Source organism: Pygocentrus nattereri, chromosome 7, assembly GCF_015220715.1.
Source record: "Pygocentrus nattereri isolate fPygNat1 chromosome 7, fPygNat1.pri, whole genome shotgun sequence".
NCBI classification, from domain to species: domain Eukaryota; kingdom Metazoa; phylum Chordata; class Actinopteri; order Characiformes; family Serrasalmidae; genus Pygocentrus; species Pygocentrus nattereri.
This window is the reverse complement of record NC_051217.1, coordinates 34,499,071-34,515,031: the sequence shown is the minus strand read 5'-3', so window position 1 is coordinate 34,515,031 and position 15,961 is coordinate 34,499,071. Positions and strand designations below refer to the sequence as shown.

General features: G+C 39.0%; 1 protein-coding gene across 4 annotated transcripts in view; it reads right to left on the bottom strand.

Moving 5' to 3' along the window:
• The window catches only part of LOC108429891 (rho GTPase-activating protein 42), a 182,803-nt gene that overhangs the window by 118,282 nt on the left and 48,560 nt on the right, over positions 1-15,961 (bottom strand). For all 4 annotated transcript variants that reach the window (XM_017701956.2, XM_017701957.2, XM_017701958.2 and 1 more), the window contains exon 3: positions 12,843-12,904. In XM_017701956.2, coding sequence (XP_017557445.1) covers positions 12,843-12,904 — 62 coding nt within the window. The remainder of the gene's footprint in view (positions 1-12,842; positions 12,905-15,961) is intronic.

Below are 15,961 nucleotides of genomic sequence, written 5' to 3'. Positions count from 1 at the left end.
TGTGAAGGTAATAATTATCTTAAGCTGGCAAATAAAATTCTGTTGTCACATATAGTTTTGTACAGATCTCGATGAATTGGCTACATCTTTAATCAAACAAAAGATGCCAATGACTATAACAGCATAAATGAGGTTTTGTCATTTTTAAATCTAAGAGTGGACCTTTCCATAATTAACTATATGAAGTTTAATATGAACTGGTTTTTGTGGTCTTTGATCATTATCTAGCTAACATTGATCTTTTTGTGATAAACCGCAGTCATTTATTTTGATGAACTACAGATACTATCATCAACACCATTATGGATAGGGTTAGGTTTAAGAGTAGGCTTTGTGTTGTAGTTAAGGTTAGGGCTGGATTCATGGTTAGGGTTAGATTGAATAGATTCTGAGTCCAGCATTTATCAAATATTAAGCACTTAAAGACAGACTGAGCATCTACAGTAGCCTGTCACAGTAAAGTGTTACCAAGATAGTTACTCTTAGCTTATATTAAAGTTTGAGGTAACAAGCTACTGTTAGCTAATTTTAACATTCTTGTGACTTTGATAGCTAAAGTTAGCAAATGGTCATTTTTATAGCTTTGATACCTAGACAGCTACTGTTGTTTATTGACTTTTAGCATTAGCTAGCTACTGTTAGCTAATATTAATATTTTTGATATAGCTAGCTACTGTTAGTCAATATTCATTTTAATGTTTTAATGTTTTTATAATAAATAGCTAGCTACTGGTCGCTAATATTGATGTGTTGATGTAACTAGCTATTGTTAGCTACTTCTAACAATCTTGTGACTTTGATAGCTACTGTTAGCAAATGGTCATTTTTATAGCTTTGATACCTAGACAGCTACTGTTGTTTATTGACTTTCAGCATTAGCTAGCTACTGTTAGCTAATATTGATGGTTTTATGACAAATAGCTAGCTACTGTTAGCTGATATTAATGTTTTTATGATAAATAGCTAGCTACTGTTAGCTAATGTTCATGGTTGTGACAAGGAGCTAGCTGCTGTTAGCTAATTTTAATATTTTTATGATAAATAGCTAGATACTGTTAGCTAATATTAATATTTTTGATATAGCTAGCTACTGTTAGTCAATATTCATGGTTTTGTGACAAATAGCTAACTACTGTTTGCTAATTTTAATGATAAATTTTAATGATAATTTTTTATGATAAATAGCTAGCTACTGGTCGCTAATATTGATGTGTTGATGTAACTAGTTATTGTTAGCTAATTTTAACAATCTTGTGACTTTGATAGCTACTGTTAGTAAATGGCAATGTTATTAATGCGTTGATGCTTACGCAGCTACTGTTGTTTGACTTTTACCATTTGATAGCTACTGTTTGTTAATATTAATATTCCTGTGATAAGTAGTTATCTACTGTTAGCTAATATTAACATTTTATGAAAAATATCTAGATACTCTGCACTAAAATTGACGTTTTTGTGATGAATAGCTATCTATTGTTAGCTACTGTTAAATTTTTTTGTGAGAAATAGCAAGGTATTGTTATCTGCTCACTGCCCCCTAGAGTGTGTGTGTGTGTGTGTGTGTGTGTGTGTGTGTGTGTGTGTGTGTGCTCACTATGTGGTGTTTCACTTCACAGATGGGTTAAATGTAGAAGTGAAATTTCCCAGTTGTGGGACTAATAAGAGTCTTATAAGAGTTAGACTTAATCTAATCCAATCTAATCTGATAATGTTTTGGTGATAATAGCCAGCTACTGTTAACAACTATTAATGTTTTTATGACTTTGATACTTAGACAGCTACTTCTTTAAAACTTTGAGTATTAGCTAGCTATTGTTAGCTAATATTAATGTTTATGCGATTAGCAAGCTAATTTTAATATGTTGGTGACTTTTATAAATAGCTAGCTACTGTTAGCAAATGTTAAAGTATTCATGGCTTTCATATAAGCAGCTACTGTAGCTAATAATGGTTTTGTGACTTCAATCATTAGCAAACTTAACTGATTTGCCTCAACCCAAAATGCACAACTGCTCATAGCAACATGTACACGTCTGTGAAAACGAGCAGGTGACGAAAATAATTGTGGTCACCTTAAATAACTGCAGCTTAAGTAACTGTGATCATGCTACTATTTATTTGCTTGTACAAGCACCCTACACTATACCAATAAGAGTCCTTGGGCAAGACTCCTAACACCACCTTCGCCTACCTGTGTAAAATGATCAAATTGTAAGTCGCTCTGGATAAGAGCGTCAGCCAAATGCCGTAAATGTAAATGTAATAGTTGTCAAAGGCCTCATCTTACTCAATTCCCCAAATAACTAAACAATAGGTAGTCGACTAACATTAAATTACCGCTAGCTAAAGTTAAGCCTATCTGTGTCAAACTGAGAGAGCAGTGGGAAAAGCAACAGCAGCCACGTATTATTCCCATTCTGTAATGCAGGGACTGGAATACTCCAGAACAGCATCAGAACGCAAACAGAGCAGCAGGAGATTGGAATGGCTGAATCAGGCTTATGAGTTCAGCGACCTCTATGGGGCTTAGCTAGCCCTGAGTAAAGCCGTGTGACAGGCCTAAGCTGCGCCGAGGTGGCAAAGCGCCGCTTCAAATGCAAAGCCGGCCAAATTGAGACTTAATATGACTTTGAGTGGGTAATTAAGTCGTGCCAGGTTTGAAGGGGCATGTAACTAAGGGAGTGTGGCAACGTGCAGGCGCCGTAACTCGCGATTAAGACGGCGCTATTCATCCAGTCGAGGCCGCTGTCTGCTTAAAACGGAGGCTGAGCATGAGGAACGAGAGGCAATAAAGAGAAGGTGGGAGCGTTGCTTAGGCAAGGTGCTGGAGGAAGATAACACCTGGTTGGATCAAAAAAAAAAAAAAGAAGAAACAAAATGTAACATTCAGAACATTATCAACAGCTAAACGGGGGTGGGGAGGGGGTGGTGGGGTCTTTTGTGAGGCAGCTTGAAAAAGGCTTTTCCCTAAAGGGTATGATTAGCACAACATCGGGCCGCTGGCCTTGCAGGCTGGAATGCCATCAGAGCTCAGCAGCCCTGAACAATCTTTAACCATGCAGAACCCCAGACAGCTTCTTTCTCCTCTCCTTCACACGGACAAAAAGCAAAGACCAAGACCCACACAGGGCAGACTCCTACCTTTTTCTCCTCGCCCTTTCTTTCTTTTTGTCATTCTTTCTTTCTCTCCTCTGCTGAGGCAGCTAGCTGGCAAGCAATCGAGGCTGATCTTTTAAAGAAATGGTGCAATTTGATAAGCTTGTGCCCTACAATAACACACTTGGGTGGCTTGCGAACACACGGACACTGATTCCAGACGTGGCTCGAAGCCAACTCAACCGACAATAAAGCCCTTTATGTCTAGCAGCCACCCCACTGTCCCTAACACGAGCTAACCTTCTCCGTAATCGGCAGTGGCACCTTAAATATATGTTAGTTAATAAAAGTACCACAACAGGAAGGAGCTGCAGCAAATTTGAGACACATGCATTTCAGAGGTTCAGGGAGGGCTTCAGAAGCTGGAGCAGCTCTTAAAAGACTTCTTATCACTCAGTGTCTTTTCTAGTCTATTCTGGGCTGGAGATTGAGTCCAGATGTGAGAGGAGGGAGGGGAACGGGGTGGGTGGGGTGTGGGGTTGATTTCAGTCTCTCTGCTGTTCAAGCACAGTCTCACATCTAAAAAAGGAATGTGAACAAAGCCTCTTCCCACTTTAGTGGAACATTTGACTGACAAAAGATTTGAATAAATGCCATGTACTATAGTGATGGGTGGAACATGACCTATCACAAGCATTTTTTATAGAGGTAAATTCAAGTGTAATGTGCTTCTGGTCATCTTCTAATATTCCCACAATATCTTACAGAAATTGGCTAAATATTTTTCAAGATTCAGCTTAAAGATGGTTTTTGTATCAGTATCTTTCATCGTCATAAGATAAGATAAGATAAGATAAGATAAGATAATCCTTTATTAGTCCCACAGCGGGGAAATTCACAAGCGGGGAAATTCACAATGAGTCATCTCGCCAGGCATAGTACAGCCTCCACATGGGGGGGTTAGTTTTAACACAAACTTCTTACAAATAAACCTCTAAAAGTAAATAATGAGAGGACTCCATGCCTCCTCATATACAATAGGAATGTGCTACATTTAAAAGCCTCTTTTCTCTAGTCAAATTTATTTTCAAAGCTTGTCTGGTTTAAGCAACATAAAACTGTACTGAATTAACTGTTAATGTATTGATATACCAGACTTTTTAGTGATTGTGGGGCAAGGTGTAGCATTTGCACTCATTCCACATTTAACTGGATTGCCCAAACGGTGGGAGCAAAGTTTGTAGTTTTCATTTCCAGCAGAGATAGTACTTTTAAATTATTTAGCAAAAAAAACTAAACATTTGCTGCCCTTTTTCTTTATTTATGGTTCCAAAATAGGGAACTGTAAGAGTAACAATTGTAGTATACTTCTAAAAGATTTGATCGCTACCATTCTTTTAGATCAGTGCTTCTGTTGAACTATGGCTCCAGATTGAGCAACAGTAACAAAGGTATTTTTGTAGTATCTCTCTGCATTCAGGGTGTAATCTCATCATTCAGGGTGTACAAGCAAACCACTAAGAGGCAAACTATATAAAGCTTTCCAATTTCTTTTCTTTGTTTCTATCAAACGGACCGAATGAGCTGATGATGATAGTGATGTACATTCACATCTTTGTATTACTTCTTGTTTAAATTTGACAGCATCTCATTGGCTGGACTTCAACTGTGGTGTCAATAGAAGGACCCATCAGAACTTTAACAAGGAGTTCTGCACAACAACATAATCACTGATTTCACCAGATATCTTGTTATTATTCTCATGGTTATATAAACAGCATACTCCAAGTTCTTGGATGGGATTCTGGAATCTGATTAAAAGAGCTGGATTTTTAGCCCAGTAATCACTTTTTCAGCGCATGTGTACCCTTACTCTGATTTCTTTCATTTTTCTGCACATGTGCGAAAACAGAGTGCTGTCCTGGAAACAGACACAAACTGTTTTGGAGCAAGGCTGAAACCAAATACATGCTGGCTGAAATGAAGAATTTAAATATTCTTCTTCTTCTAGGGGATTCATATTTTCCCGTAAAATGACTTAAAAAAAAACAAGCTGCAGCATGACTTTTACATGTACATTATGTCTTATTCTCCAAGTTATTGGTCGATTACACATCAGAAATCTGATTATCTGCCAGAAATCTGCCTGACTCATGCAAACCCAGAGTTGGGACATGTAAATGCCTTTGAATTAATTACTGATTTTCTGCCATTATTGGATAATTAAGTGCATGTAAATACATGTGCATGTGAACACAACCATGATCTGCTTCATGACCTTCTATACCTGACTCCAGAACTGATGGAGCTCAAAAGAGTATGGAAAGTATTTGCAGACTCCGTCCTCTCCCCTCTGCCTTTAAACCCTTCTCATATTCCCCTCTTCCAAAATTTACAACGTGGAGAGCTGTTAGATCTGGCATCGGTGAGCACTTTGAAACTTCAAACACTCCTGTTTCTGTTCAGGTTGTGGTCTAATGGTGAGCCCCAGTCCCTGGAAAAATAACTCCTGCCTACCAGCTATTCCATTCTATTAAGAAGAGCGTGGCCAAGGCAAAGTTGGGTGACGACGAGCTGAACGCAAGCCAAAGTCAACGAGACAGACTCGAAGAGAAAAAGTCTCCCCTCAAAGGTTTTGCTGGATTCTAGTCATCCTGCATTCCACCTGGTTTCTCATTAACTCAGCCTGGCCCTGGATTAGGACGTCCTGATTAACAAACACTAGGTTAGGCCTAAAACGCACAATGAACAGACCAGCACTTCTTCCTGCACATACACACACAGACCCACGCTACACATACCAACACACCACCATCACATCAGTGTCACTGCTGAGAATGATCCACCACCCCAATAATACCTGCTCTGTGGGGCTCCTGTCTACTGAACAAGGTGAAAGGGGGTCAATAATGTATGTAGAGAAACTGATGGACTAGTGCATAATTTAGGATTTAGTGTGTCCACCCTTCACCTTTATTACAGCTTCCACTTCCTTTTCAAGGAAATCTACAGGGATATTTTTCCACATCTCCAAAGTTCAGTCTTATAAGTTGGTAGTTTTCACAATCTAAGTAATCCCAAACATCAGTGATGTTGAGGTCTGGACTCTGGGGTGGTCAGTCCATTGTTCAGCTTCTTTGTTTGATGTGTCCATCTCCTTTTCTCAGTGAGGTTCTTCTTGACAGCTACACATCCTTTCAGACCCATATCACTGAGTCGTCGTCTCACAGTGGAAGAATGGACCGAAACACCTGTGGATGTGTTCAGATCTGAAGCAGCTTGATTTTCTCCTCTCTCTCAAAGATGTTGTTTATCTGCTGTTTCATGGTGACAGCTTTGGTGGTCTCCCAGGTCTTCTGTTTTTTCACTGACTCATTCGCCTTTCCCATGTCTGTGCCATTTTTTATGCAAGTGGATTATCTTACATCTATCCTCCTCAGAAATATCTCCTGAAAATTAATAACCTGTACCTAATGGCAGTTTTGACTTGCAAATTAAATAAATGAAGTGTAAGTGTTTGTGTGTACACCGTATTTTTGTTTATGAGTATTAATTCTAATGATGTAATATATTGTTACAGGCAAAATAGTCCTGGGTGACCCCTCTGCTGTAGACTGGGGTTCAATCCCTGCCTGGGTAAGCACCCTACACTATACCAATAAGAGTCCTTGGGCAAGACTCCTAACACTACCTTCGCCTACCTGTGGTAAATGATAAAACTAAGTGGCTCTGGATAAGAGCATCTGCCAAATGCTGTAAATCTAAATGTCTTACGCTCCAGATTAATGCTTTAAACAATTTGCTTGCTTAAGACTTTTGCACAGTACTGTATATCCAAATCAAATGCTTTGATATTTCTTCTAGAATATAAAGGTGTACCTCTTTTAGCTTTTTCTGAAGCCCATATTTGTAAACTACAGATCCATTATAGCAGTGCAGAAATCTGTCGAAAGGATCAAAGTCTTAAATTGCCCCTCAACTTTGTTGGAAAGTTTTAAACTTTCCTCAATTTCGGAATGAGCTCATATTTAGAAAAAGCAATAAAGTTGGTAAAGTAAAACATCAAATATGTTGTAGTGTTAAGTTGGATTTACCAATCATTGCTTTCTGTTTTTATTTGCATATCACATACTGTCCCGACTTTTTTGGAACTGAGGTTTGTACAAAGTAAATAAAACTGTGTCACTGTCCAATTACACATGGACTCACTGTGTTATATGGGTGTTTGTGGTTAGAAAGCAATCTAATCTACACAACAAAGAGAAAAAGAGTTAAGTGCTTTAGACCTGCGAGGAAAAGGGTCTAAACTGTTTCCTCAAAGCGGTAAAACAATCTGTTTCATTGTGACAAGACAGAGTTCAGTGGATGGAGGTCGCGCCCATTAGTTTACACCAACAGCTGCTTAAATGAAGTTTTTCCGTAAGGTGACAGAATTTAACAAACCATTATTTCCACTAAAGCGGTTAGAACAGACCAGGCTTGGTTCAATCTCACACATCTTGCAGATGCAAAAGCCAGAACATGGTTCTAACCTGCTGCCTCAGAACAGCGCTGGGGTTAGAGATGTGAAAGCTGGACAGACAAAACAGACAAAGCCGCAAAACAAATCGTTTGTGCCTTTTATGGAATTTCCTGCGGCTGCTTTGACCGTTTCGGTTTTATTTATTTATTTATTTATTAATTCATTTATTTATTTAACTTAGATTCAATAAGCCCCTTAGGCTTGAATAATGAAACCCACGCTTGGAAGAGAGAGCACCGCTGCGCTTTCCAAGCGGACGATTTGGGTGAGCAGAAGAAAAAGAATAAAGGACGAAGTGTTTGTGCTGCATTTATTTATTTTGCTGGCTGATTGTAGTGATTACGGAGTGTGTCAGCCCCTGATGTGTCGTTGTTCTGGCCATAAACAAGATTTAGTCCAGCTATTCTGAGAATTACTATGGCTGACTGGTAACAGTCCATAAAAGACATTCCAGCCCCAATCACGTGGGCCGTTAAGAGCGAGGTAGGTGAGTGTGCTGAAAGGCCTCGTCTTTCAGAAAGGGGCAGTTTGCGATTTCAAACGAGCGTTTGTGAATATTCTCCCATCTCCATGGACCCATTCCATGAGCATCTCTACGAGTTATGGGAACATTGCTGTTGCTACTTGATGAAATCCTGTGCTGTTTCAGACCAACAGATGACAACCAAAGCAATAACAGTGAGGAAATAGAGACTTGGAAAATGCAAGGATTGTGATTGAGGCCTTTTGGATCTCACTAGCACAAGAAACTTACTGATGCCATAACGGCATGAGCATGTCGTTTTCCGCAGTCATAACCCATCTGATCAGAATTACAGTACAGTGGCACAATGGAATTATTTTTTTTTTTTGGTATCTTTTGATTTTTACTGTTTATCTGATGGTGACAGCTTTGGTGGTCTCCTAGGTCTTGCAGGTGAAGAGTAGGAGTCCAATTTTCTCTGTATATTTTAATCATTTTGAAATTCCAGTTTGGGAAACTTTTTTCACTTATTTTCATTTGTCTTTCCCATGTCTGTCCCATTCTTAATGCAAGAGGTTTATCTTATAATCCATCCTCCTCAGAAACACCTCCTGAAAAATCAACAACCTATACATAATGGCAGTTGTGATTTATGATCAAACAAATGAAGTGTGTAAGTGATCGTGTGTACACTGATTATTAGTAGTATAATAGTATTAATAGTACTTATGTTAATGATATAAAAGTATAATATATTTTTACAGGCAAAAACACTTACAGCCCAGATGAACGTGTTTTTAGGAAAAACTTCAAACTTTAAGGCTTAAACTTTTATTGAGTATGAAGGAACCAAGAACGATTATATATTGCTAAGGTTCTTTATACAGCTGCTGTCGGAACAAAACCTCGTATCTCCGTTTTTGTCGTCTTTCAGTTTTTGACATATTTTGAAAATGTCTTTACACTGTGTGTAACTTGATGGATGGACTAAAAGAAATTGCCCAGATTTACTTGAATAAAAGTCTGGATCCATAGACTTACAATAAAAGTAGAGCATGTTTTTTCCTTTTCCTGTAAAGTTACCATTTTGGAGATGGTAACTTGTTCCGACAACAGCGAAATGTTTTCTTTTCACTCTCCCCTTCCTTAACTTGCACTTAATGGCTGGTGCATATTAATATATGAAGGGTGGTGTCTGAATTCTGCACAGTACTGCATGTAGAGAAATTCTAAACACTACCAAAACATTCTTATCAGATTGTGAAACTGCAATTGACGCTTTGAATCTTAAATAATTGTGATCAAAGTCTTTTGATGCCAGAGTGTTACACCCATTAGTATTTATTTACTAATGCCAGTGGTTTCAATTCACCACCACATTACGTATTTGTTTTCATTAGGTTGCACCTCCCTGTGCCACACGTTTCCAGCACTGATCTAGCCTAGAGGGCAGACCACCCCCACAGACATACACAGACTGTGCCCGACACTGAGCTGCAGGGTGCAGCATGCCAGCGACTGATGCTGGCGGCTTGTTTTCATGGCGCAGCTCCACTGGCGGAGCTTCCGATCCCACCTATCAGCCTGTCTGTTTTTCATCTGCAGACAGAGACAGCAGGATATTTTTCAGTAGTTCAGCAAAATAAAATCTAATTTTCACCAAGTTTCCTTCTTTAGTTTGCACTCAGATCAATGTGGTTCTGGTGGCTATAAGCTACTACATTAGCCACACAGCTCAAAACTAAAGAAGAATAAAACTGATGGATTCACTAGTAAAAGAAATGTGTAAATCAGCGTTTTTGTGAAACTACACAACTTTCTCTCTAGTGTAGTCATGTCTAATTTCTTTACCCTCGAATAGTGCTATAAAGCTAGGAGGGTGAAGACCAGCACATGCAGGTCCATTTCCAGAACAAAACTACTGTGAGTGCATGCTGGGAAAAAAACATCCTAATTTATGAAGAATGGTTATCTGCATAAATAACGCAACATAATAGTATGATTTCTCTTTCGTGCATTCAAATACTATTTGCCCAAAGCATTGGTGCATGTCCATGTTAGCTAGAGCAGGCATAAAATTCTACACACCCCTGTTAAAATACTAGGTTTCTGCCATGTAAAACATCTGACCAAGATGAATCATCTCAGATTTATTTTCATCTTCAATGTGGCCCATAATCTGTACAATTCCACTGAAAAACTAAACATAATGTGGTTGCATAAATATGCGCACCCTTAACCTAATCCTTTGTTGAAGTACCCTTTGATTTTATGACAGCGTTCAGTCTTTTTTGGGTAGGAGTCTGTCAGCATGGTACATCTTGACTTGGCAATTGTTGCCCTGTTCCTTGCAAAAGTGCTCCATATCTGTCAGATTGCGAGGGCATCTCCTGTGTACAGCCCTCTTCAGGTCTACCCACAGATTTCCTAAGGGATTCAGGTCTAGGCTCCGGCTGGGCCTTTCCAAAACTTTGATCTTCTTCTGGCGAAGCCATTCTTTTGTCGATTTTTCGAGGTATGCTTTGGGTCATTGTCGTGCTGAAAGGTGAAATTCCTCTTCATCTTCAGCTTTCCACTTCAGCCCCTTCTTGATGGCCGTCTTCACTATGTTCCACGCTATATCTAATGCCTTGGAGATGTTTTTGTACCCTTCTCTGACTGATCCCTTTCAACAATCAGATCCCTTTGATGTGTTGTGAGCTCTATACAGACCATGGCTTTTACTCTAAAATGCATCTAAGTAAATGTCAGGAAAATCCTACTAGAACAGCTGAACTTTATAAGCGATCAATCAGCATCTCTTTAAATGATGGTAGTTGTGTACTGAGCTTAACTGTGATTGGTTAATTCTGAACACAACCACGTCCCCATTTACAAGAGGGTGTTCACATTTATGCAACAACATTTCCGTTGTTATTTTTATTTTCCAATTGTTTTTCAATGGAATTGAACAGATTATGGGTCACAGTGAAGGTGGAAACAAATCTGTATCTTGATCTGATATTTTTACATGACAAAAACCTGGCATTTTAACAGGGGTGTGAAGACCTTTTATATCCACTGTACATTAGCTATGACAGCCACTTGCGAGCTATGTTTGATTAATTTCCATGACATTGGTGAATATCTAGTTTGCTAAAAACAGAGGATGCACAATACACCAACTGCAATGATCATATGAATGTTTCAGGTTTTATCAGATGCAGATGCTCTAAGTAGATAAATTACTCTTGACACTGAGTTCTACCTTCAAGGCCTACCTAGAACCCTGTTTAAGTGATTGCACAAACATTTAGCAGCACAAGGAACAATATCGAGGGATATCGGTAGGTTTTCGTTTTGGGTGAGTAACAGGGGCTGCCTCTTCAACGAGCCAACATAGCTAACCGGTGAATAATTGGATGCTGAAAAGGGCTTGTTGTCCTCTTCACCAGGTAGATGATATGCCAACATGTTAGTCTGTCAGAGAAATATACTTCCAATGTTTTTGGACCCTGCGATGGACTGGCAACCTGTCCTGCCTTCCGCCCAATGACCGCTGGGATAGGCTCCAGCACCCTCCCGCAATCCTGAGTGAGAAGCAGAAATTGTGTGTGTGTGTGTGTGTGTGTGTGTGTGTGTGTGTGTGTGTGTGTGTGTGTGTGTGCTTTTGGACCAAGCCAAAATCAGCTAGAGCAGTTAGCGTGCTCTCTTTGCCTTCTCAGTCATGTCCTTGTCCTTTTCCTTAGCAGGAAGGCATTTCCTTCTAGTGAAGGCATTCATGTTTCATAGTAGCAAATTGTACTAACAATACTTACTCACATATATCAGTGACCTCACCACAGGCCTGTTGAATTACAGAATTAGCGTTTGATTGAATTGTCTGCATGTTTTCTCGAGCTTTTTATTCTGAAACATACACTATATTGCTCAAAGTATTCACTCACCCATCTAAATCATTGAATTCAGGTGTTCCAATCACTTCCATGGCCACAGGTGTATAAAACCAGTGATGTCAGGTACTGATATTGGAAGATTGATCCTGGACCACAAATGCTGCTCCAACTCACTGCAAAGGTGTTAGTTGGAGCTCTATCACTCCAGAGAACACAGACCCACTACTCCACATCCCAGTGCTGGGGTGCTTTGTACCTCTCTAGTCAATGCTTGGTATTGGGTGTGGTGACAGCAGGCTTACATGTGGCTTCTCCAGACTGTCCCAATCTATTGGCAGTGCTTTTCTATGTAGATTATACAAGCTGTGTGTGCACAGTCAAACTCCTGTCAGCAACAGACGCAGATCTTTAAATAGATCCTTAAAGCAAGTGAAATCACTAACTAGAAGAGGGGTCTGGATATTTTTTGGCATGTAGTGTAAGTGATGGGGAGTCCTACCCAGCCACAGGATGAGGCCAACACTGCTCTCCTAGACATGGATTGCTGTGGAATCGAATTCTCTTGATAACAGGGCCAGATCCAGTGTGTCTGATACATTTTAGAGCTTTCAATCAGCTTTATTAGCTTCCTTCGCATCAGTGTCAGAACCAATCAAGGATGTCTTTAACCTGACTGCAGCCAAAAGCTGAGGCTGCAGCAGACATTTCACAGAATCACAATAACAGAAGCGTATTTAACTTCTCTTTACGAGTCATTTGTATTATCCATCAAGCCCCTTGAATGAACAAAAGTTTAAGGAACAAATTCTATTCTTAGTGCATTGACAAATAAAAGTGTGGATGTACTACAGGAACAACACAAATGGGGAACAAGAAAACTGCTTACCAGGCGTCTCCTCTCCTCCTCCACAGAGTTCAGCAGCTGGGATAACTCCTTAAAGGACTGCGCTGGAATGGGAAAACATGCAGTTATTAATCTGTCTGCATCACCTGGACAAAGATCAAATCCATAATACCATGATCCACACAAATCAATACACACAGCATTAAGCAAACACAGTTTGCACTGATTTACCACTCGCACTATTTATGCTAATGATACGCCATTTAAGATCCAGGCATGGCAAACAATGGAATCGAAGAATATAATCAATACCGCACAGCTTGAAGAGTCACTTGCAATTTCAATCCGTCTAGACTTATGGTATACGTCATATAAATAATCATCTCAAGCCGAGCAAGTGCACGGTATTACACTGGGAGCTAATAGAATTCTTGAGGGGCTTTAAGTGCTGTATTTTGTGCTTGACTGCTTCCCACCTTTGGGTAGCTTTTTAAGTAGCTAAAGATCCAAAAAAGGCCAAAGATGAATGTGTACAAAGACTAATGGGTTTCACTTTTAAAAAAACAGATCATCTGCATCATCAATCGCTTCTGATTGGGCACCCAACCTTGAAAATCTGTCAAAGACCAAATCAGGGTTAACGTCAGGCCAAAGAAGCATGTAGTATAAGCCCACCTTTAGACAGTGCTCTATGGAACCAGAAACCATATGTACAGAAAGAAAACTGACTAGAGATGGGATATCAGTATCAATGGGTAACTCAGAATAATGGCTGAATCAGATTAATCTCATCCAATCCTATAGCAATATGGCACATTCACACTGTCATTTCATGCTGTTGGCCATGTATTTCTTCCTGTTGGCCAGTATGGAGTTAACTAGTTAAGCATAATAGCCAACTTTTAGATGTTTATCTTTAGTGAAGTGCTTCAATTAAAAATAGCTCATTTAACATCTTAGTATTTTTTAAACCTTTTCAACTCATGGAGACCACCAGTGTTTCCAAAATGTACTTTGCCATATTCTTCATAATTTTCATATTTCATAAGCTACATTCAAAAGCAGGGTGTCATATGAGAGCTATAACTGTCTTCTTTCCAGTCAAATAGATGGTGGTGTAATTTTAAACCCTTACAGTAAAAGAAGCTGAACTCAATTATTTTTTCTACTGAAAGTCGACCCATTTTTCCACAAATCTGGGCTATAAACTATAAACAGATGGCGTCTCTTAAGTGATAAACTCCGTAAAAATTATTTTAATAAAATAATACAAAGAGCGTCTAAGATTTCCTGCTTTCATGAGTAAACTGTAAGCATATAGCAATATGTGTTTAATAAAACATTCCCTGAATGTTTTAGGCCAGTGGTACTCAGGAACAATCTCAAGGAAATCTCAAGTAAATTAATAGTTTCTGTCCTCTGTAGGTCTTCGGGTACAGTGGGCTCGGAAACTGTTCTCGAGACCAGCCCAGTGCAATGCCTCCATCTGAGGCAAATGGTAACATAACATTTTTATGTACCATATCAGCAAAAATCAATTACAGCAAACAAAACCTTCAAACCTACAGGTCTAAATCAAATCTGTTCACTGCCGCTTTTTATTCGTGGTAATCCACGAAGATCTAATGTTCACTCATTTCAAAATTCAAACGTCTCCTGAGGGCAGATCGAACTGTTATTATTACTGTGTTTTCGTTTCGTAATAAAATGGGTGTTTTATATTCAGTTGGCTTTAGGTAGTTATTCTCTATAAGTTTTAGAGAGGAAAGAAAAAAGGAGTACATCCCCATCATTTGCTCACAAAAGTTAAAAGACTAAGACTTTATTATGATAATAACGCAAACAATATACCAAACCTATGTTATTTAACATTATATTGTACTAACTATATTATAAAACATAATACTATTTACTAGTATGTATCACAGGTAATGGATGATAATGAATGTGCCACGAACAAATAAAAGCAAATCTTTTCCGTTCTTTTTATTTTCATATTCTGTAATATTTTTGCTTGACTTACCTTTATTGGTTTTGACTACAATATTAGTCCAGCCTCAGTATCGGCCAATGCTCAAGGTTTCAATATCGCTATTGGAAACGAAGAAATCTCAAAAAACATAACTTTTTTTCAATATTGCTTATTTTCTAACAATTTGAAGCAACCAGGAAAATGACAGGCTCTGCAGTTAACCACATTTTGTTAACTAACAACACTGCTAAAACCAACACAGTGGTGTTACACAAAAAGCAGTATTTTAGTACACAATACATATTTGTTTTATTTAAACCTTAAAATGAGCCACATTTTAGATTTTTTGTTTACAATTTTAGAGTTTTGTCAAATTTAAGACAAAGAAAGTTTCTGATAAGTAATATATGGACAAAATCTTCAATATATGACCCTCTTACATTGAAGTACATGTTTAGATGACTTTCAGGTGGATTTAAATGTACTCATTAGAGGCTTCAGCACAATCACGTGGAGCCTGAGTACACAATGTTATTAAAGCAATAGGCAAATTCTAAAATTCATGTTAAAATTTCAAAGAATCAAATTTATAATAATAAAAAAACAACTTTAAATCATGAAAAAAGCAAAAGTAGATGCCTTTTCTCTTGTGGTCTCAGGCTTTTGGACCCCACTGTATACCTGCCCACACTAACCCAGAGGAAATTAGGAACAGCCCCACTATCAATGGCCTCTCATTAGAGCTGGTGCTAACCTACTTTTCTCTGCCCTGTAATACAGGGGCAGCTGATGCAGTCCCAGCACAGTGCCCACATGCCAAGGCCATGATGCCTTTATCGCTTCATTAGGTAAGGGGAAGAAGGAGGGAGAGAGCCCCTTTCTCTATCCTTTTTTCAGGCTGTGTTTGGCCACTTAGCACCATGGTGCTTGCCAAGCCAGCCAACGTCATTATCAGGCCGTCTGAGCGGGCAGGCAGGCCATGCATCATCTCCCACACTCTTTCTCTCTGTCCATTTATGTGCCTTGCTTTTAGCAGGCCCACACTGATGAGCCCCTTATTAAGGCCACGCATGAATAACACAGCTCTATTTGTGCATTTCTATGTATATTAGACCTGTTTGATAGGGCAATGCAATCGGGTATCAGTGATGACTGACAAGTAACCAGATGACAATGCTTCAAATATGAC